Raw genomic sequence first — 24,614 nt, forward strand, 5'->3', positions numbered from 1 at the left:
TCCTACGGAAATTCTTTGGCCCAGCCAGCACAGAGGAATATGTATGAAAAGGAAATCTAATGAGCTATATTAGCAATCTGAAAAAATCTCAATTTAAATTCTGTGATCTTATTATTAGAATGAATAATTATAGACTGACCAAAATAATTCTCAACCTTGCCATCTCATTGAAAGTGGTGGTAGTGATTATTGTTTTAAGAGAAAATACAAGTGGGCAACCTTCCTCTATTAACACTAATCAGAGGGAAAACAAGGAAGAAGTCCAACACTTTGAAGAATGAAGATATCAGCAAACGAAAGGAAAGGGCCATGAAGGGCACAAAATGGAAGGACTCCCTAGGCCTCACAAACCTAATACTGTCGGGGTTGGAAAACAAGAAGGGTGGACCAAGGGAGTTCAGATAGGAAAGATGAAAGTGAGCAGCCTGACACAAATAAGCAGAAACAATGCCTGGTTCAGGTAGGGGAACCATGGTCGCCAACCCATGCTTCCAATTTAAGAATCCCTGGTCCTCTTTTTATTCACCTCTTACTGGGCGAGTTGGGCGTGCGGGCAGGGGCAGGCGGCTGTGAGCTTATATCCGGGAGATAGTGGGTTCAAGTCCCACTGTCGGCAGCCCTGAAGATGGTTTTCTGTGGTTTCCCATTTTCACATCTGGCAAATGCTGGGGCTGTACCTTAATTAAGGCCATGGCTGCTTCCTGCCAACTCCTAGGCCTTTCCTATCCCATCGTCGCCATAAGACCTATCTGTGTCGGTGCGACGTAAAGCAACTACCAAAAAAATGTCACCGGCACCTCTTATAACAGGTAGTGGGTACTGTAGAGGTATTCTACTCTTCCTAATCACAGGGTGATCTCAGTGAAAGTCAAGAACGATTGGCTCAGCGATATTGGAAGCAACTTCCAGGAAACTGGCATCACAGGCAAAACTGTACAGAACAGCTCCATATTTAGAACCCTGGTCGACAATCACTAATTTACAGACAAACCCTGATTTTTTTTTTTTAAGGACAGAAATACGAAAAAAAAAAAAAAAATGGTGAGAAAATTAAGAGATTCTGTGAAAAAGGAAAGAAAACACATCAGCTAAATAAGTTCAATCATACTCCTCACTTTGGCCCAACAACAGAAGAAAATATGCTATTCTATGGACACATTTTCAGGATATCAGATGACCAACTGACAAAATGAATATGGAATTTCAATAAACCAAAATCAAAAAGGCCGAGGTGGTTCCAGGAATGTGAAAAGGATCTGACAGATTGGTATCCCACAACATAAAATTAATGGCTGTGTCAAATTGAGACAGATGGTAAAGAGGTATCAAGGTTTTAAGATGGAATCAAAACCCAAAAGACGGTGAGGACCAAAGAGCACAAGAAGATGCTGGCTGATGGGTTCAAGAAATAGAGGGAGGATGTCAAAGCTGGAAAAACAAGATATAGACTCTGAAATTAAATTGGTTATCGTGCAGTCCATAGAATCTCAACTTGGTACAAAAATTTTAATTAAAAAAAAAAAAAAAAAGGATCTTTTCAAAGAACTATTTAAGTGATTTGCATATGAATTTTGATAGATTTTTATCAATTACTCTCAAATACGAGTCACTTATTTTGACTCCAACCTGGCTTATTGTGCAAATTTATGTTATAGAACAATCTGTACAGACTGGACAGTCACAAAACATTCACAAGCTTGATGGTGGTGACATACTAATACCTCCTCATTAGCAGTTATCATAATGTCCTTTAGAAGAAACATTATTGCCAAAAACAGATCTATTATTATTATTATTATTATTATTATTATTATTATTACAACTTCCCCCATGTGGAGGCTGCCACAAGGACAAAGCATGTCGACTACACAGTATTTTGTCTTCTAAGTTACTGTTGACTTTGCTAGTGGGCCAGGTAGAAAAATCACCACAAGGCTCAGGAATAAATTTGCAATACGGTTCTTCAGATGTTATATAGATGATTACGGAGTATGGTCACTGAACATCGTATTGCGGCGATAGCGATGTCGTGAAGTCGTGTCCGGTTGAGACCGAGAGAATCCCATAGCTGTACAATAAATTTAGGGATTGTGCCTCGAGCTCTGATCATGAGTCCATGGACGGAAATATTGTCTAGGTGATATTTATCTTTATAGTAGTTTACAGTTGGCTGGTAAATTGACTTCTTTTCGCCATCCACCTCTTCGACCTGGCCAATGTGCGACTCGAAGCGTATCGTGGGATCTAAGATTAGTCCTTGCCTGCTAGCTGGTTGAAAGGCTATCATGTCAACACGCCTATTACTCCCGTCGGTAGCTAGGCCAGAGACCTCTTTGTGCACCGTGAAACCATGATCCCTCAGCAAGGTTGCAATCATATGTCATATTGTATGATGGCGGGAATTTCTCAATACCTCCCCGTGAGGGCAGGCTCCCAGGACATGGGCAAGAGTTTCGTGCTCTCTGGGGCAACGTCGACAGAGGGTGTTGTCCTGGGACCTTCCTGGCACGGAGCAAACGGCGCACACATTCGCTGTCATCTTGATGGCCTCTCTCCATTCCGCACAGGATAGGCCTCGGTGATCTCTCATCCATTTGTTCCCTGGCATGTATTCCTGGAAGAGTCCAACGCCCTTTCCTTTGTGCGGCAACTTCGTCCATGACTGAACTTCTCTGTCTCGTAGTATCTGTCGGACCTTCCTTACATTGGGAAGATGGCTATTTTTGGACATAACTCGATCATTCATTTCTATGCCTAGATCTTGTAAACAAATTGTACGTTCTTGTTCCAAGTTCCTAGTTGCATTAAGGTAGCCGTTATTTGCAAGCGATAATTTATTACAGATGTTAATATGCTGTAGTTTGGCTTCCCAAGTGGCGCGAAACAAACTGAGGCCTTTATACTTCCTTTCAATGTATACCATGTGATCCGGAACGTCTGCTGGTAGTTGTAATAATTCTTTAGTTCCACTCTTTAATATTTTATCCGCATCTGATAAAAAACTTTGAGGTATCTTGTTTAGGGGAGTAACTTGGAGTGGGTAAATAAGAGTAGGTGATATTGAACTATATAAAAATGAAAATTTCTGGTCAAATTGCAGCAATGGTGAGCTAACAAGGGTGTCAATCTTGTTTCGCATCTTGTCGAGTACGGCTTGTGGATCCAGTTTAAGTTCATTGATGAAATTCACACCTAAGTAATGAATAGCACTTCTGTTGCACTGTGATTTAATTTCACAGTCGTCATTAATGATGATATTCTCCTCCGTTAGCCGACCTTTCTTGATAGAAAGACAAGCTGATTTTGAAGCGCTGATGTCCAGGCCGAGTTCCTTAAATATTTCTATGGCAATCCTGGCTAGTTCGGCAGCAGATTCAGTGTTTTCCCAAATATTACCATATCGTCGGCGAAACACATTATAGTGAGGTTAGGCTCCTCGTTTGCAATCGAGTAACCATAATTCCTTGCTAAAGAATCTTCAGATAGTTCTTCCACAATATGATTGGTAGCGATGTTAAATAATGCCGGTGACAAGGGGGAGCCTTGAAGCACACCACGATTAATTTTGATGGGTTTTGTTCCCTGTTTTCGTGTCTGTATCTGTGTTATGTTTCCCTCTTGTAGAGCAATTAGCAGTCTCGTCAGTTTTTCGGGCACTCCGACCAACTCCAGTGTGCTCTGGAGGTGCGCATGTCCGACGTTATCAAAAGCTTTGCGAACGTCGAGAAATATAATGCATGCGTTGTTCTTTTCTTGCCTAGTGTGCTGTAAAGCGGCTTCCAAAATTGAAGTATTTACGTAAGTACCGGGTGTAGTTCCAAAGCTGTTTATCAAGAACTTTCTCGATGACTCATCTAATAACTAAGCATATAGTAATTGGACGCCAGTTACTGGGATCATTTACGTCACCTCCTTTATGAACCAGAATTGTACGGGCTTTCTTGAAAGTCGATGGTACTAACCCTGTTGTTAGCATTCTAGTTGCGATGATTGCGATTATATCCGAAATCGTGCTGTTTTTAATAGCTCGGACAATTACGTGGTCAGGACCGCTTACGGTGTCTATCTTGATTTTCTGTGTTGCCTGAATAATGTCTTCTTTAGACATGACCGGATTGTACAGGTCGTTAGTCTCCATGATTTCACTCTCAGTGCCTTTTTGAGGGTATTCTGGTCTTTTGTGGTTGTTCGGTCTAGAAAATATGTCCGAAAAGAATGTGTGCAATACATCTTCTTTCAGGCTGCAAATTGGTTGTTCGTCTGTAAACACACTGCATATGGCTTTTCGCCACTGATTGTAATAGTAGAACTGAGTGGATTCATACATGTACTTCCTTCTTCTCTTCTCTCTTCCCCTTTTCATTGATCTTTCAGGGATTGAAGAGGTCCTATATGAATGTTGGGCAGAATTAAGTTGGCCTTTTCTTCTCAGTTCATAATATTTCTGGGCGGGGTGTTTTGGCCGGGGAAGAATATGTGGTACTGAAGCTGAATTGAAATGGAAGAAGGGCCTATAGATCTATGAGCCCTGTTTCAGGAAATAATTTTATTTGGACTGCCATGTTTTATAGAATACACCCTCCAAATTTTGACTCTTAATTTCACCACTTTAGTCCATGGCACAAATTTTTGTTGACTCTCGTGAACATGTCTGTACAGCAAACGTACCTTGTTGTGAGTTTTGTTTAGTCAGTTTTTTTTTAAGAAATAAACATAAAATGGAAGATAATAACAAGAAAAGGAAAAAGATTTACTGTACAGTAATAGCAGTTTGGAGAAAGCAGAAGCTAAAAGGAAGTGATCAAGTATTGAATTTGATACTGTACGGTATATGTTAAAACATAATTCTTTGCTTACAGGAGGAATCATTAACATTGACAGTGCTCTATTAACTTTGAAGAAACCTCCATTATACTGAGACTTTTAACCTTCAAAACAAGTATCAAAAATTGTCTGCACACACTCAAAAATCAATTATTAATAGGAAAAGCTCCTGTATGGGCATATACAATATGATTACATCAAATTTTCATTATTCTTTGCTAATTTGCGTGATGCTTTTGGTCCTTTTTGAAGACAACACAACATGGTATTTTTCGCAGCACTTTCCACATAGTGAACATACGCAATTCTCGTTTGGTAGATGGAATTTCTTATTGCTACATAACTTGTAGTGATAGCCATGAATGGCTAGTCTTGTGATTGTGTGTCTTTGTTCTTCGTTAGTATTTGTCCATGATTTGTCTTGCATTGCATCGGTACTGTAAAATTCCAAGTCGATGTCCATTCGTTTCCTTTGTCTAGCAGCTAGAAGTGCCTTGTAAGCATCAGTAGATGGCAGGTTGAGCTTATATCTGATGTCCTCTATGAAGAAGGTCTGTCTTGCTAATTCACAGGCAAGTCTCGATGGTGCATGCTTCCCTATTTGCAGGCAGTGCTTTATGAACCTTGCTTTCACCTTTTCAATTCTCTCGAGGTTCTTGTGAATGTCAATACATTCAAATACACACACAAGATAAGAGAATACATTTTCTCAAACTACTGTTTTAAATAAGCTGAGTATTCAGGAGATAGTAGGTTCGAACCCCACTGTCGGCAGCCCTGAAAATGGTTTTCCATGGTTTCCCATTTTTACACCAGGCAAATGCTGGGGCTGTACCTTAATTAAGGCCACAGCTGCTTCCTTTCCACTCCTAGCCCTTCTGTGTCCCATCGTCGCCATAAGACCTATCTGTGTCAGTGCGATGTATAGCAACTAGCAAAAAGAAAAATAAGCTGAATCTACCTTCAAAACATACAATAATTTAATACAAGTTTTGACAGTATACACAGGAGAAAAATGATCATAGGATTTTAATCTTTTTAATGAGACTACAAACTCACTTTTATAAGACTCAATTTAGAATTAGAGTTTGGCAAGATTTGACAACTGATCCAAATGTAAAATTTCTACAAAAAGTTTTAACTCCACTATTTATTAATTTTATATGCAGTGTATCATAATTGTGAATTTTATATTATGTCCAGATGGTTTTCAACTCGGCACAATACAAGCTGTAAGTACCTTAAAATGTCCACTGAAGATGGCCCATAAATAAAGGCTGAAACATGTATGTTTTTAAGTAAATTTGACATGAACTTGTACCCGCTCATGGAATACTGTATTGAATAGGAGGAAAAGATAAAGGCTTATATTTTGTACAATATTTCTTCTTATACTATTGTATTTCTTTTCATTCATTCAACCGCTATTTTCGCTTTGCAGTTGTAGCTGCCAAAAAATGCTTTGCTACATTGTCTATTCCATTTTTACTTCTTTTTTTTTTTTTCCCTCTGTACAGAAGGAGAAGAACCATTAATTGATAGTAAAACTCTCATGCAAAATAGCAGACAGTCATAGATTACTCACCAGTGGCAAACTAACATCCAGGATGTCCACAAATTTCTTGCCAATATACACACTGTAGGGTATCTTGAAATCTAGAGACAGAGAATTCACAGGAGTTGGTCCCTTGTTGTTTATCTGAAAAGAAAGAGGCCAGGGAATAAACAAGAAAGATCATTTATTTCCTTGCACAGCCACTGAGATCACAAATTGTCATTGTTCATGGATTCTCCATGTTTCATCTCTCTGCAAGATATTTGTGGTTTATTTATTTCGTATCAGAGTGTTGAAAAAACTTAAAACACAATATGGTATTTTTTGCAGCACTTTCCGCAGAGTGAACATATGCAATTATCGTTTGGTAGTAACACTGCAGACTTGCCTACCTTGTTTCATCTCTATTCTGCACAGATTGACAAGACACTGCAAGATATTTGTGGTAACAGAGTAACACTGCAGACTTGCCTACCTTGGAAAAGATGTAGCAATTGTTTTTATAGATAGAAAAGTCCTGTGACACTGTTAGAAAGAGGAGATACAGGAAAGACTGGACTGCCAAATCCAGTCTTCTTATTCTCCTTTTTCTACCGCTTTTCCCACACTTGTGGGGTCGCTGGTGCGAACTATGTCGAATGGGTGGGTACGGCCCTGTTTTACGGCCGGATGCCCTTCCTGACGCCAACCCTATATGGAGGGATGTAATTACTATTGCATGTTTCTCTGGTGGTTTGTAGTGTGTTGTATGAATATCAAGAGGAAAGTGTTGGGACAAACTCAAACACCCAGTCTCCGGGCCAGAAAAATTAATCAGAGGCGATTAAAATCCCTGACCTGACCGAGAATCGAACCCGGGACCCTCTGAACCGAAGGTCTCAACGCTGACCATTCAGCCAATGAGTCGGACACTAAAATACCTGAAAGCAGCACACGAAATCAGTGTGATAATGCCTGAAGGGCAATTACATTACCATCGTGGGATTGGCAAGGATTATAGTACATACCTAGGTAAATACTGTAACATAGTTATGTAAACAATGTAAACGTACTTTAATAACAGAAAATCAATTTTGTAATGTATTACTTACATAAAACAATCCATTAGCCTACTTGAAATAAATATTTTGTGCTCTGCTATTCTCTAGGTCGATGAATACCAATATTTTTCTTCCTACACCAACAAAAATATATATACTGTAATTCCAATGCTGGTCGAGGGTAATCGAAGCACCCACAGTTGTAACAAGGTTCAGTAAATAGAGCAATTCTCTCTCACACAGGAAACATGACATAGAGCAACAATGCTCGACACCTACAACCCTAATGTTGTCATTTAAAGGTTGATATGAACCCAATCCTTTTTGTGATAATTGTCTGACAAAATATATATTACAGGTATTGCAAGTTGCTTTACATCGCACCAACACAGACAGGTCTTCTGGTGACGATGGGAGAGGAAAGGGCTAGGAGTGGGAAAGGAAGCGTCCGTGGCCTTAGTTAAGGTACAGCCCCAGCATTTGTTTGGTGTGAAAATGAGAAACCACGGGAAACCATCTTCTCGGCTGCCAACAGTGGGATTCGAACCCACTATCTCCCGAATGCTGGATACTGGCCGCACTTAAGCGTCTGCAGCTATCGAGCTCGGTCATTACAGGTATTAAAGGGAGCACTCCACTTAGCCACTGGCCAGTGAATGTTAATGTGATTTAATCAAATAGGAATCAGATGAGATTTGCATGTTATTTATGCAGACTGTGTGAATACAATGCCACTAAGTGATACTACAGCACATGTATATGTTTCTGAATGCCCTAAACATGTATCTTTGCAATAAATTTCTCTGGCAGTAATATTGTCATTATTCTGCTCAATATTACTGCACGTTTACCTACAAGGACGTCGCGGGAATAGTATTTCATAGTTATCAACAATTCCCTGTTAGCAATCAATCAATCAATCAATCAATCAATCAATCAATCAATCAATCAATCAATCAATCAATCAATCAATCAATCAATCAATCAATCAATACTGATCTGCATTTAGGGCAGTCGCCCAGGTGGCAGATTCCTTATCTGTTGTTTTCCTTGCCTTTTCCTAAATGATTTCAAAGAAATTGGTAAATTATTGAAAATCTCCCTTGGTAAGTTATTCCAATCCCTAACTTCCCTTCCTATAAAAAAATATTTGCCCCAGTTTGTCCTCTTGAATTCCAACCAATTCCACCAATTATGCTGGCCATCATGTTATCCTTAGCTGACTTCTTTGCTAGATTCAATTTCCTAGTAAGTTCCTTCAATTTCTCCTTACTTCCATAACCATTTCTAACTCTATTTCGTTCCAACCTGCACCTCCTTCTTAGTCTCTTTACTTCTTTGTTATAATATAGTGGATCTTTACCATTCCTTACCACCTTTAAAGGTAGAAACCTATTTTCACATTCCTCAACAATTGTTTTAAACCCATCCCAGAGTCTGTTTACATTTTTATTGTACCATTTTCCAGCATTCATAGTTACTTATTAAAAACTCCCTCATGCCTGTTTTATCAGCCATATGGTACTGCCTAATAGTCCTACTTTTAAGACCTTCCTTTCTATCACATTTATTTTTAACTACGACAAAAGCAGCTTCATGATCACTAATACCATCTATTAATTCGGTTTCTCTATAGAGTTCATCTGGTTTTACCAGCACCACATCCAGGATATTTTTCCCTCTCGTTGGTTCCATCACTTTCTGAATCAGCTGTCCTTCCCATATTAACTTATTTGCCATTTGTTGGTCATGCTTCCTGTCGTTCACATTTCCTTCCCAATTGACCTCTGGTAAATTCAGATCTCCTGCAACAATCACATTCCTTTCCATGTCGTTTCCCACATAGCTGATTATCATATCAAATAATTCTGAATCTGTGTCAGCGCTACCCTTTCCCAGTCTGTACACTCCAAATATATCAAGCTGCCTATTATCTTTAGAAATGAGCCTTACACCTAGAATTTCATGTTTCTCATCTTTAACTTTTTCGTAGCTTACAAATTCGTCTTTCACCAGAATGAATACTCCCCCTCCCACCATTCCTATCCTATCTCTAGGATACACACACTAGCTACTTCCAGGCTGCACAATAATAATAATAATAATAGAACGCTGCCGTTATCGGCATTAGAAAAGGTGGGGGGCACAGTAGGGAAACTGTCCCCATCCCACGCTCATCTTAGGTCCTACTTGTCACTCTTTCAAGTTGACAGTTAGTAAGTCATACATTTCAGTGCATATGATGATGATAATAATTATCGTAACAATCAAATTATTGATGTTCGATGACTCAACAAAACCAATCATCAACAGCAAACATACTGCAATCCACACCACAAAAATATTCTGTGGGTGATCCTGAATGCGTGCACTCCAGTACAGTAGTTATAGTTCTAAGACATGTCCACAGATAGCGACACTAGTATGCTTGGCCTCGAGTCTACCGATTCTAAGGGTATGTTTATGCTGTAGCCTGGCTGCTGGCACATTGCCAAGCCTCGCTGCTCAATGTTAGGCGATGATGAAACAAACCAATGGATCTCAATCAGTGCTTTCACCCTGGAGCCCAGCTCATAGCTGCGCTGATGGTTGCTATCCTCACCAAATCCATGGTCTCCAAACACGTTTGATTTTCGAGCCTGGCTCATCGCGGCTATCCTGTAACTTGGACTGTGATTGGTTATTTCAAGGTCACCCACTCTCCCACTCTTCCTCTCTTTGCACTCTGTACACATGTTCAGTGATCACTTGCTCACTTTCTATCTGAACCTGTCTTCGAACGCAATGTGATTTGGAACCAGCGGCATGCGGATCATCATGCGGGTTAAAAGGAGTGACGAGATGACGAGCGGCCAGTAGACATTTTTCTACGTTTCATGAGGGAGAGTGGCTTGTTTTATCATGTATAAAGTGAAGTTTCTATTTGTGTTTTAACTGGTTTATTGTTAACTACTATTTTACTCTACCGGGCGAGTTGGCCGTGCGATTAGGGGCGAGCAGCTGTGATCTTGCATCCTGGAGACAGTGGGTTCGAACCTGACTGTCGGCGGCCCTGAAGATGGTTTTCCGTGGTTTCCCATTTTCACATCAGGAAAATGCTGAGACTGTACCTTAATTAAGACCACGGCTGCTTCCTTCCTATTCATAGGCCTCTCCTATCCCATTGTCGCCATAAGACCTATCTGTGTCAGTGTGACATAAAACAAATGGCAAAAAACCTTGACTATGTGTTTATCTTTGTGTATTTTTAATCTGAATTAAATATATTATTTTACTTCTATGTCAGTGCCTTATTCAGTTTTATTACGTTTTACTCTTTTTAATTTTAGAGGAAAATAAGTCATTGCAAATTAGATCCACTACTTATTTTAAATTCATAATAATTTTCCTCATCTTTATCATTTTTCTAATCCTAGTCAGTGGGTTAATTATAACTTTTAATCCATTTCGTCTCATCTCGTACCATCATCAAACTATGGAATGACGTGGCAAAAGAATGTGGAATGATTACGTCAACTTTGTTCTTTTATTCTTGCCATTTAGGGGACCTCTATCATTACAAGGATTACAAGGTGATTTATATGAAGTACCTCGTTTTTCATGGAAAGTTCGACAGTTATTTTTTCAAACTGTAAACACATTTTGTTTAGGAGACCTAACTAAAGTCAAAATGATATACTCCATAATCCCTTATTTTACATTATCAAAAGTACACTATTAAATTACGAAATGAAGCATTTGTAGTTTCATTCTTCAATCAACTCCCGCAGTAGAAATGCAATGAAAAATCCAGGCGAAGCATGTTACACTTTTTATTTCACATTCAGTACACCAAATTATTGTAAGATACACTCGCCAACAGAACTGCGACTCACTCATTAAAAAAATCTCTGAATTTATTCCGCAGTTCAAAAGCTTCAGCTGGAGCTGTGTTGTTTCTCCTTGATGGGGTAGCTCTTGGAAGTACGTCTTCGTAGTCTAAGTGTTCATGCCCTGTATATCTATAATCAAATTATGCAAAATACAAACCGCCTTAAATATCAGTTCCTCTGTTTTGAAATTTCGACTACAGCTGGGAGCTGCCAGCAGCGTGCGTACAGGGCTACTGCAGGGTCAAAGCTCCATGGCGAGCAGCATGGCTATAGTCAGCAGCGAGATATTAGGGTGAGCATCCTTGTGACAGCAGCGACGCTGCAGCATAAACGAACCCTTAAGAGCACATTATACTCGATTCCATCGCTAGCCCATCACTACCATTTCTTCACTTAGGGAGACTGGTGGCGGCATTGTGTAGCTGTTTTCTGTTCGTGCTCATAATAAACTAACTCGTTCACTTGAATGAAGTGCCGCAAGGGCTGTTTCTATGACATCACTCCATGAACTACCTTGTTCATTTGAACGACTCCACTCAAGGCTACCCTTCGGGAAGGGGAATGAAAACATCCACCTAAGTCCCTAGGTGAACGGTATGTAAGGAACTAGTTCAAGCAAATGAACTAACTGGACCCATCCCTACTTGCGGCTATTTTGGTTTTTTAATATGCCAGCATTACTCGGAGTATAAGCAAATGGACTAACTGGACCCATCCCTACTTGCGGCTATTTTCCTTTTTTGAATACGCAGCATTACTCGGAGTAATGCTATTCCAAAAATTAAATTTAAAATTATTTTCCTGGTTTATCTGAACATCAAGGCTCTTATCAGATATTCGAATATTCGTAATAACTATGAAACTACGAGTAGAATTGTATTATTTTGTCTTCCGTACAAAATAGTTCAGGAAATCCTTTGAATAGCCACATCATTGCATGAAAGATATTGGAATTCTTCGAACAGTTGGACAGTGGATACTGTGGAATTCCATAACACATCTTAGATTGGATATAAACAAATGACCCACAAATTTCAATGTACGAGATTGGTTTTCTTTCCTACCAGTAGGTAGCAGTGCGCTCCGTATTTGTGCTGCTATCTTTCGGTATTTAAGGAAACATGCTATGGCATTGCACGGCCGACTGGATCCCTCGCCATGCTCCTTATAGCTAGCTAGAGCGACGCATCGAGTTGGCCGTGGGCATTGCCACAGCCATCTCGATCCTCTTACTGCCAAGCCACTAGTTTAACCGTTGCCTACGCTATAATAGTATCTAGTACTATAGTATCTAGTAGGCTTTGGTTTAACTCAAGTTTGAAGGAGGGATTGGATGTAGTGGGGGGTGTTTAAGAACCTTGGGTTTGAGTATTGAAAACAGCTGATTTGAGAGCTTTAATAGGGAAATGCAACAAACCCGTTCTAAAACCATAATGAATTAGTTAAAATCATTACGGTCACGGTACATTATGTATTGGCCAATATCTTCATGGGATAGTAGATACCTGTAGATAGACAGCAGGCAATGGTATGACGATAAATGGGGTTAAAAATCAGGTTGTGAGTTTCACAAATAGGAAAAGTCCTCTCAGTTTTAATTACTGCATTTAAGGGTTGATGCCAATATGCAAAATGTCACGAATGGGCAGTCTTTTAACTCATAACAACGAATAAACATCTTAGTACAAAGTCTTTTACTCATAACAACGAATAAACATCTTACTTAGTACAATTTAGGTTAATTTTTAACCAGAATATTTTGCTTTAGGATACATGTGTATAATATGCTATGTACTAAATCAAATTCTGAGTTGGGGTAGCCTATATGAACTTGTTAAAATCCACAGTTTCTCTTTATATAGGCCTACATGAGACTCCTTTTTGTAGGTTGATATTCGATTTCCTTAAATTGTGATTTGAAGAAAAAATCCACCAGGTTGAGTAGCTCAGTGCTCAAATACGTCAGCCTCGTGTCAGTATACCCACTGGCACGCAAAACAACTTCTGCGGGACAAAACTCCGGCACCTTGCCGTCTCCGAAGACCACGCAATTAGTTAGTTAGTAGGACATAAAACCAACAGCATCCTCACTTTATTATTACTAGCACGTACCCGAGGTTTTACCTGCATTTATTATTTTAACCGTTAGATATTTTTGAACCATGTATTTATTTTTTAAAATTAAGTAATGCACATCGTTTTTAAACAAATTGTATGAAGTACATTATTTTATTTTTAATTTCACCCCTTCTCACTCCCATAACTATCGGGATCGAACTTGGACTAAAGTGATATCCGAAGTTTCTTATTCATCTTAGTGACCCCAACAACCATGGATTCTACATTAATATTGGTTGTTTTCTATTATTTTTATATTTCACTCACTTTCTTCCCCTGCCCTTTGGGGTGTCTTACCCCACAGTACTTCCTTTCCAGACAGTAAGTCTTATGTGTACCAAGTTTGGTTGAGAGCTGTGTTGGAACACACTTACATCTGTAATCTCTGTCATTTTGGACATTTTCTTTTTCACCCCTTCTAATCCCCATTCTGATTGGGGATGAATTTTACAGAGTGTTACAGTTCATCTCAGCGACCACAAAAACAATGGATTTCGACACTAATATCAGTTGTTTTTATTTATTATCATATTTTTTTTTTTTTTTTTTTTGCTAGGGGCTTTACGTCGCACCGACACAGATAGGTCTTATGGCGACGATGGGATAGGAAAGGCCTAGGAGTTGGAAGGAAGCGGCCGTGGCCTTAATTAAGGTACAGCCCCAGCATTTGCCTGGTGTGAAAATGGGAAACCACGGAAAACCATTTTCAGGGCTGCCGATAGTGGGATTCGAACCTACTATCTCCCGGATGCAAGCTCACAGCCGCGCGCCTCTACGCGCACGGCCAACTCGCCCGGTTTTATCATATTTTATCCCCTCCCCTATGGTTGCTAGGGTTTCTTGCCTCCACAGTATTTTTTTCTGGATAGTAAGACATATTTTTACCAAGTTTGATTGAGAGCTATTCTGGAACATAAACACAGTCATCTGCAATCTCGATCATTTTGGACATTTTCTTTTTCACCCCTTCTCATCCCCCTCCCCCAAGCCTGATAGGGGCTGAACTTCAACATAAACAATATCTGGAAAGTCACTATTCATTTCAGCAACACCGAGAACTATGGATTTGACACTATTTTCAATTATTTTTATAACTCACCCCTTCCCACTACACACAAGCCCCTAGGGGACTGCCAAATCCAGTACAAAGTTGAATTAAAAGTATGAAGAGCAAATAAAGGGCAACTCATCTTTTATCTGGCTGTCTAATAGATCAGGTTCCTCTAGATTGGGTATCATACAATCTGCTTTGGGACTCATTCACAAGGCATTCTGTTGACGGAGTCTCCCCAGGTCATCTGTAGGTTCTTATGCAATTGAATACAGGTTCTATCTTCAGTTCTGTCATCACATCTTCAATTCTTTTGTTGTCCCATCATATATATTCTGATGTGCGTCTCATAAATTTAATCTCAGCAACAGTGATCCAGGTTTCATCTTGATTCCCCTCAAGCATGACTCTGAATTACTTTCACCACCATTATTAATGAGTAAATTATCTGTTTCTCAGTCACCAACACCTTCACCTGGACCTGTCATGTTTACAAACAAACTTGAAACATGTGCAGAGTTTAAAAAAATTAATGATTGAAGATACCCAATGCCTCTTGACAATAACAGATAGCTCAGAATATAGCCAAAAGTTGCCTCTTCCTGCCATCTTACAGTACAACAAGTAACTATTATGAAATCCATATAGTGGGCATTTCAAATGTCAGTGCGTACCATTGCACCGTACGTGCTGTGACCATAGTTGACCAGTGGGTGCACCATTGCGCTGTACACGCTGTGACCATAGCTGACCAGTGGGCATACCATTGTGCCACACACACACTAGAGGGAAGTTCTATCTTCACATCTTCATTTCTTTTGTTTTCCCATCATGTGTATTTTGAGGTGCATCTCATAAATTTTATCTTGTCTCCTGATTGTCCACACTTCACTTCCATATGTGAGGATTGGTCTAACTAGTGTTTTGTAGACTCGTAGTCTTGTATCTCTCTACACTTAGAAGAGTTTAATTATTGAGTTCACCATGCCTATGATTTGGTTGAACTTTACCATCTTATTAGAAATCTACATCACTCTCAAAGGGTAGGAAGGGTCCACCTATTCAATACTATTCGTTTGTATATTGTCTTATTTTAAAAGTAGATAAGAACGGCACCATGCTCAACATATTGGAGAATTGTTACATACATTTAGAACAATACTTTAACCCTAACCATAATATCAATTAAATTAATGAAAAATCTAATATTCTATTTGATATTCTCATTCCTATATACACAAAGTATAAAAGAAAAAAATACGCGTTAATTCCACCAATCAGTTCAAATCTACCTACTCGCCCCCCACCTGCCCCTCCTCACACATCCCTACTCCAATCCCTGCCATCATAAGCTATACTTCTGCTCCCTCTCAACAATCAGTCTGGTGTTGGTATCCGTACCAAGTGCACGTAACTTACGAACAACATAGGGGTGAGTCTCATATAGCTATACATACTTATCTTGATCTTCTTGCTTCCCTTATATTCTCAAATATTTATTTCATATTATTTTATTTTCAGACATTCACCTCCAAATTAATGAAACAATAGATCACTACATTGATAATAAGGAAAACCTATTCAAAGTACGAATGCTCCCCTTAAAGCTATATAATTCTTGACCCATATTACTATGAACAAACATGAATATCAATCAAGTTACTCATCTACACAGAAAAGGATACCAACTCCCAGATCAACTCAAAAACAATGCCTGTTGTAGAAACGACAAAATAGTTCGCCATCAACCACAACATTTTTGATGTGTTATTTAGTTTAAAGTGTAAATATGTTATTTCAGACTTCAACAATACAGTAGTTTAAATTAAGACTATAAATTGTGTCATATCAGTGATTATATCATTATTGGTTATATATGCTGCTTATGTCTTCCAATTGGAGTGTGGCTGAACATGACCCAATATATATGGGGTCAAAACTAGTCCCAGTTTTATAAGACAATATACAAACGAATAGTTTTGAATAGGTGGACCCTTCCTACCCTTTGATAGTGATCAATTGTCAATACGGACCATAATGAAATTCATAACTTATGATCTACATCACTAATATTTAGAAATTTCATGATCCGTATTGAAGTGGGATTACAATAATTGAAATTAAGAGGGTTCAGCTCCGTCCACCGATCACTCAGGCTGCTCAAGGTGAGTTCGTTTCTAGTATTCTCCCCGTTTTTCTACACTTTTGTTTTTAACCTTTACTTCCGATCTTTTACCTAATTCGACTTTTAATTTCTTCTCCAGGTTCCAAAACCCATATTGAAGTGGGAATTAATTCTTTGGATCTAACCAAGTTCATGTTTATGTTTATTTTTCGGAACCAAACTACAGAACACACATAGTGTCAGCTTCATATGACATTAAACTTTGCAGCATAATTTAACAGTTTACAAAAATTAAAGACATATACAAGCTGGACAAACCGCCATGTGTATACAACAATGGAGTCATCGTCATTTTATCGGATTTTAAACTGAAATGCAACATCATCATGTACCATATTTTATTTCATATTCATCTGTGCAAGTGTTATAGTGTGTTTTAAAGTTATATTTCATATTCATCCATGCAGGTGTTATAGTGTATTTAAAGTTGTTTTAAGGTTATATTGTGTTTGCCTGATTTAACTTGTTGGCTGATGATGGCACATAGTTTGGTGCCGAAAATAGTACCTCATGTGAACGATACGTGATTCATTCACGTTAATAAAAATCTTTGTATTGAATAGGAGGAACCCTCTTAATTTCAATTATTGTAATCTACATCACTGTCGAATGACAAGAAACTGCCGAGGTAACTGAAAGTGTTAACTCTCTCCAACAGTTTGTTGTTGAGACATATCTTGCTCGTAATTGAAAGCAGTAGGCAGCAATCAGCAACTAGAAGTGGGGGACAGGGCACAAAAATTTATTGACAATTTATTGTTTAAGCAACAAAACTGAAAAAAAAAAAAAAAAAACTACAAAATGTTGAGATTTTCCTCTGAGCGAATTTTGAAAGAGAAGAAAACATTGACAGTTTGCCAACTTAAGTGCGGTAATAATAGTTTTTGAGATTTTGATTCCTTACTATACAAGAAAACTTTTACCAAAGGAACAATTACACATGTGTTGCAATTAAAGAGAAGTACAGTGAGATTATTCAATAATAAAGTAATATAGTATTTGGCTACACACTGAGTAACAGACACTAGATGGAACTACACAAACAAATTGATTGAGTGAGGCTGCCAGACCGATGAATGCACACGGCAAGGGGCAAAAATATAGCAAAAACACACCCCTTCTTACAGCGCATACTAGATGCTGCTGTGTGAGGCTCCACTAATTTCTGTGGCACTGTATGAACTGGTTAACTGGACTCATAATATTTTCTGTGTATTTCCACTAATTACAAGTAATGAACTTCATTCCGGTTCTGTATTGACTTTAAATATCTAAGATGAAATTCTAAAAGAATTTAATTGTGTAAAGCCTACCTGCTCAATACACATTTGCCATTTAATAAATGGTCTGTTTACAAAGTCACATAGTTGTTTAAAAAGCTATATAGGACATATTTCTCCTTAGCCTAGAGGTCATTGCTTCCACTCACTCTCCCGCCCCTCACCCGCTGTTCCCCCCACCCAACACAACATTGGAACAGTCGCCAGTCAGTGTGGAGGTCTACACTGACCCAACCTGATCTATATAAGCACAGGGTTGGAGGAAAGAGGACATCAGTAATATTTTGTGACTCCTCATATTATCTTCTACTTCAGTTTTCATTCTCATACCCGACTTTTTGTTTCCACTTTCAGATCCTGGCTATACTTGTACTTTCCGTGAAGAAATGTAACAGATTTTTCAAAACTTCACTCTGTTTCCAGAAGTTTGACAATAGAACAACATCTGTCTTCACAAAAATTATTTTAAGTATTTCCTCCAGCCAACCAATATGGTTGGACCCACACTTACAACTAAATTTGCCCAAGTTTGAATCTATGTACATTTTTAACACAGATTTCCATTGCATTTGTTGATTGTATTTTATCTCAAATCTTTTATATATCACTGTTTTTGTTATATGACTTTCTTCTTTATGTTATTTTAGCTGATGATGACGTCTAGGCTAGGTCGAAACATGTCCTATATAGCTTTCTAAACAACTATATAGTTTTTTAAACAGAGCATTTATTAAATGGCAAATGTGTATTGAACAGGTGGACTTTACACAATTAAATTCTTTTAGAATTTCATCTTAGATATTTTCACTAAGTTGATTTTTACTAATTAATTAAGGAAATGAAAGGAAAGAATCAGGTGATAAGCCAATAGGGTTTGTATATTTTTTTTAAATTCCTAGTTTTATATGACTAAAATGGAACAAAAATTTATTTTCCGCAAAGTGGAGGGGTGACTGCCCACTTGCTCCTTCCCCCACCCAGTCGCTGCGCTGATTGAAAGTGACTTACTTTCATTTTTTTCTATAGATATTTCCATGACATACCTGGTGGCTATTCTACTGAGATGATGTAAGGAGTGTTGTAAGTCCTCCTCTTTGCCAGCAAATAGTACTTGATCATCAGCATATAGAAGCATATGGAATCTACCGTAATTTCAAGTGTCTGTTGATTGTGATACCACTTTGCGGGAGACATCTTCAGTCTTTTATAAGGGCATTTATGTATATGATAAAAAAGCAACAGGAGAAGCTGCAACCTTGCAAAACTTCTCTGTTCATTGGTTTCTATGGTGATTGATTGTTGACTCCAACTACAATCAAGTTAATTGCATATAATTTTCATAATGAATTGATCAACTGTTGTGGTTCAAATATGATTTCTAATTTTTCCTTCCATGTATGTGAAGCTGCGCATATTGTTAGTTTAATGTAATTTTAACTCACTTGAAAAGTATGGGTGAAGTCCTTGTCTTGAATGACCTCTACATCACTGTCTTTTTTCCTGCTAGCAAAAGCAAATTGTTCTGGCACAGAGAGTCTGTAACAATCAAAAGAAACATTCAAATGACATATCAGAAGATGTCACGAACATTACATACCTTTTTAATGAAAAGAGCAGAATACACTGGCATCTAGACGAATAATATGTCCTTGGTTACTACATGCAGGCATTTTTATTTCATCATCATCAATCAACATTGATTTGCATTTAGGGCAGTTACTCAGGTGGCAGATTCCCTATCTGTTCTTTTCCTAGCCTTTTCTTTAATAACTGCAAGAAAAAATTTGGAAATTTATTGAACATCTTCCTTGGTAAGTTATTCCAATCCCTAACTCACCTTCCTATAAATAAATATTTGCCCCAATTTGTCCCCTTGAATTCCACCTTTATCTTCATATTGTGATCTTTTCATCTATTGGGTGCCATCTAGGCTACATGCACATCAGGTTGCAGAATAAACCAGTTTTCCACTGAGTGATCTATGAATGAGCTTTAATTTTTATTGAGTATTGAGTATTGACTATCCTGAATTCAGGAGGTCAAATGGACTGTATCACAATTGACCTATCTAAGACATTTGACAGGGTGGATCATGGGTAACTACTGGCAAATAAGAGTACAATTGGACTAGACAAAAGAGTGACTCAATGGGTGGCTATATTTTTAGAAAATGGAACTCAGAGAATTAGAGTAGGTGAAGCTTTATCTGGCCCTGTAATAATTAAGAGGGGAATTCCTACAGGCAGTATTATTGGACCTTTATGTTTTCTTATATACAGTGTGTTTGAAAAAGGACTCCCTAGTTTTAATGTGCCCTAGAATCTGTACAAAGTAACATACACTATTCTAGTTTGTGATGTGTGATTCATCAACTCTCCAAGTTTGGCTCCCTTGCAGTTGGCAGGTCTGCTTGACCTTGAGATGGCTCCAGTGCTGTTTGTTTCCTCTGTTCCCTCAGTTCAGTCCAAGCATGCCTGCAGGGCTGGCCCAATACCTTGGCCACCACGAAGCCCAAAATTAACCCCACTAGACATTTTCCTTTGGGGCTACATAAAAGATGTTGTGTATGGTGAAAAGATCCAAGACATCAATCATTTACGGGAAAGAATCATCGCGGCGGTTGGGACAGTTACACCTGAAATGTTGGTGAATACGTGACGATAAGTGGAATATCGTCTTGACGTGTGCAGGGCAACAAATGTATCCCATGTTGAAGTCTACTAACATTAAACAACACTTGAAGGAACTCTCTTTCATGGTATGTACTCACTGATGTAGTTTTCGTTAATTTCCCCATTAAATTTATACTTAGAACTGGGGAGTTCTTTTTCAAGCATCCTGTATATCAATGATAGGTGTAAAGAAATGAAATCAGAGATAAGGCTTTTTTCAGATGATGTTATTCTGCACAGAGTAATAAATAAGTTACAAGATTGTGAGCAACTGTAAAATTACATTGATAATGTTGCGAGATGGATGGTAGGCAATGGTATGTTGATAAACGGGGTTAAAAGTCAGGTTGTGAGTTTCACAAATAGGAAAAGTCCTCTCAGTTTTAATTACTGTGTTGATGGGGTGAAAGTTCCTTTTGGGGATCATTGTAAGTACCTAGGTGTTAATATAAGGAAAGATCTTCATTGGGGTAATCACATAAATATGATTGTAAATAAAGGGTACATATCTCTGCACATGGTTATGAGGGTATTTAGGGGTTGTAGTAAGGATGTAAAGGGTAGAGCATATAAGTCTCTGGTAAGACCCCAACCCAACTAGAGTATGGTTCCAGTGTATGGGACCCTCACCAGGATTACCTGATTCAAGAACTGGAAAAAATCCAAAGAAAAGCAGCTCGATTTGTTCTGGGTGATTTCCAACAAAAGAGTAGCATTACAAAAATGTTACGAAGTTTGGACTGGGAGGAGTTGGGAGAAAGGAAATGAGCTGCTCGACTAAGTGGTATGTTATAATAGTCGTAAATAAAAACAATAAGATAAACCACCTTTCCAATACTTACTAATGCTTATATTTAGGATACAATCATTACAACTGGTGTTATAAGTTGGGACATGTTTCGCTCAACTGTCGTAAGCATCTTCAGCCATAATAAACTTAACCTAAAGTTTGGTCAGGGCCCCGAACCTAGTGACTTAAAGTCAAGGCTAGGAAAACAACAGATAGGGAATCTGCCACCTGGGCAACTGTCCTAAAGACACCACTCAAACTTATTCGTCTACTAATATCATTCCACGCCATCTCTCCACTGACAGCTCGGAACATACCACTTATTACACGTTATAAATCTCAGATCAGGATTGATTGATTGATTGATTGATTGATTGATTGATTGATTGATTGATTGATTGATTGACTGATTGATTGACCGACTGACCAACTGACTTACTGATTAATTGATTGATTGATCAGCAAATATGACACCAGAGATCTTTTGCATGCCAACATCATACAACATGGAATGCCAGATGAAATCCCTTCCAACCCTCCCCTTTCAAGAAACCTGACTACCACTGCCAGTTCTCTAAGAACTAATGTTCTCATTAGTGAGAATCATTAACCATATAATTAGTGTGTAAGCTTCTAACAATTTCACATAATTAAGATAATAACACTACATTCATATTGACGGAGGTTAAAATATATCAAATTACATAAGCTGATAACTGAAAAATTTTTTTTTCTTTACAACTATTATAATCTATATCCAATATGGTTTACAATGAGATTTATAACATGTAATAAGTGGTATGTTCCGAGCTGTCAGTGGAGAGATGGCGTGGAATGATATTAGTAGACAAATAAGTTTGAGTGGTGTCTTTAAAAGTAGGAAAGATCACAATATGAAGATAAAGTTGGAATTCAAGAGGACGAATTGGGGCCCTGGGACCGCTACGGTAGCTGTGAAGGCCCTTCAGGAACTCTGAAAAGTGGTGGCAAAAGGGGCCCTGGTTAAGATATGCTACTTAGGTTCCAGAACAGGTAAAAAAAAAAAAAAAAAAAATATGCTACTTAGGTTCCAGAACAGGTTAAAAAAAAAAAGTAATTAAGTAAATAAATGCAATGTAAATATTAATCTTATACCAGTTGTATAGTATCATTTGAAGTAATTCCACATACTGTATATCAGTTGACTATATTTGTAAGTAGTACAGGAGATATTATAAGTAGAATTTTGTAAACAATATAAATTTATTAAGGATGAGCTGTGTGTTTAATAGAAAACATTGTTAGCGTAAATTGTATAATATTGTATTATAGAAAAATTTTCTTCTCTTGTTAATTTAATATTTAGTGCTTGACAACAATGTATTTTAGTGTACCATTTGCCACCGAGGTAGACACCTCATTTGCAAATAAAGAGATTTTGATTTAGATTTTTTTGATTTATAGGAAGAGGAGTTAGGGATTGGAATAACTTTCCAAGGGAGATGTTCAATAAATTTCCAATTTTTCAATCTTTTATGATAAGGCTAGGAAAACAACAGATAGGGAATCTGCCACCTGGGACTGCAATGTGACCTCGAAAATGTTGTGAGATGGACAACAGGCAATGGTATGTTCATAAACGGGGTTAAAAGTCAGGTTGTGAGTTTCACAAATAGGAAAAGTCCTCTCAGTTTTAATTACTGCGTTGATGGGGTGAAAGTTCCTTTTGGGGATCATTGTAAGTATCTAGGTGTTAATATAAGGAAAGATCTTCATTGGGGTAATCACATAAATATCATTGTAAATAAAGGGTACATATCTCTGCACATGGTTATTAGGGTGTGAGGGTGTTTAGGGGTTGTAGTAAGGATGTAAAGGAGAGGGCATATAAGTCTCTGGTAAGACCCCAACTAGAATATGGTTCCAGTGTATGGGACCCTCACCAGGATTACCTGATTAAAGAACTGGAAAAAATCCAAAGAAAGGCAGCTCGATTTGTTCTGGGTGATTTCCGACAAAAGAGTAGCATTACAAAAATGTTGCAAAGTTTGAGTTGGGAAGAATTGAGAGAAAGAAGAAGAGGTGCTCGACTAAGTGGTATGTGTGATATAATTCCTTTAGTTTACCAATTGCCACCTTTTCAATACAATAAAAATATGTTACAAACTTACATATTTATTATGATGTTTACATGGTACATGTTTCGCTCCTTTTCGTGAGCATCATCAGCCAAACTATCATTAATCTAAGATTGTGTAAGATCATAAAACAATTTGAGTAATTTTGAACCAAAGAATGAAATTTTCTCACTTTAACGGATTATCATTGTATCCAAATTTTCGTGAAAGTAAGGGAAAACACCGAAATCATTTAAGTCGATTTGTTCAAAACTTGCATTTTCGCAGATGATATCCACACTACGGCTTGCTCGTTTGTATTTTTTGTAATTAGATACTACGTGAAAGTGTGTGTTTAATTTTATTCTGAAAAAATTATAGTATCATTCCAGAGGCCTCTGTGGCAAACGTTCCACTTTTCTTCTTCAAATAACGTCACCTAACCTAACCGTATACGTATCATGAAAACGTATTTCAAGCGCACGTAGAGAAATGATAACCTCCTTGCTACAAATTTACGTGGGAATAGCCTTTACAAAATTATACTAGACGCAAGAAAATATAAACTACCCTCTGAATCTTTGATGTACTCTGCAATATCTGAGGTGTATCCCATTCTTACTTAATTTCAGTACATAACATAAAAAATTAAGCAATCGTTTACTTCAGACTTTATTTCTAATGAGTTATCTGCTACTGGCCGCGTTATTTATGCATTTATTACAAAAACATGTTCTCCTCTTTCAGTTCCATTTTTCTTTACCTAACAACAGTCGACGGGTATTACTAATTGATTCTGACATCACCTTCGAAAGTTGATGAGAGAGTTTGCTAGTGTACATAATAAGGAAACGATACCAAAGATGATCAATCACGTACAATATAATCGCTGGGTGCATAAATGTTGGTTAAGTATATAAATTTCATTATTCGTCCGTATTGAACCAAGATTACAATTTATTAAAATTCGTATCCACCTTATTCAATACCAAAAATGATGTTAAGATGAAATTACAACATGTATATTTATTTTATCAGGACTAGTTTCGACATTTTATATTGCATCATCATCAGCTGATATACACTGGAAACATTGGCAAACATATATAAGTTTATCTACGTCACACACAT

General features: G+C 37.9%; 1 protein-coding gene across 1 annotated transcript in view; it reads right to left on the minus strand.

The window, feature by feature from the left end:
• Window positions 1–24,614, minus strand: part of LOC136872320 (integrin alpha-PS5) — a 122,851-nt gene that overhangs the window by 31,542 nt on the left and 66,695 nt on the right. Inside the window, exons 10-11 of the mRNA XM_067146135.2 lie at window positions 19,368–19,461; window positions 6,410–6,523 (exon numbers count right to left, since the gene is read on the minus strand). Of these exons, the coding sequence (XP_067002236.2) occupies window positions 6,410–6,523; window positions 19,368–19,461 (208 nt within the window). The remainder of the gene's footprint in view (window positions 1–6,409; window positions 6,524–19,367; window positions 19,462–24,614) is intronic.

This window comes from Anabrus simplex, chromosome 4, assembly GCF_040414725.1.
Source record: "Anabrus simplex isolate iqAnaSimp1 chromosome 4, ASM4041472v1, whole genome shotgun sequence".
Taxonomy (NCBI): Eukaryota; Metazoa; Arthropoda; class Insecta; order Orthoptera; family Tettigoniidae; genus Anabrus; species Anabrus simplex.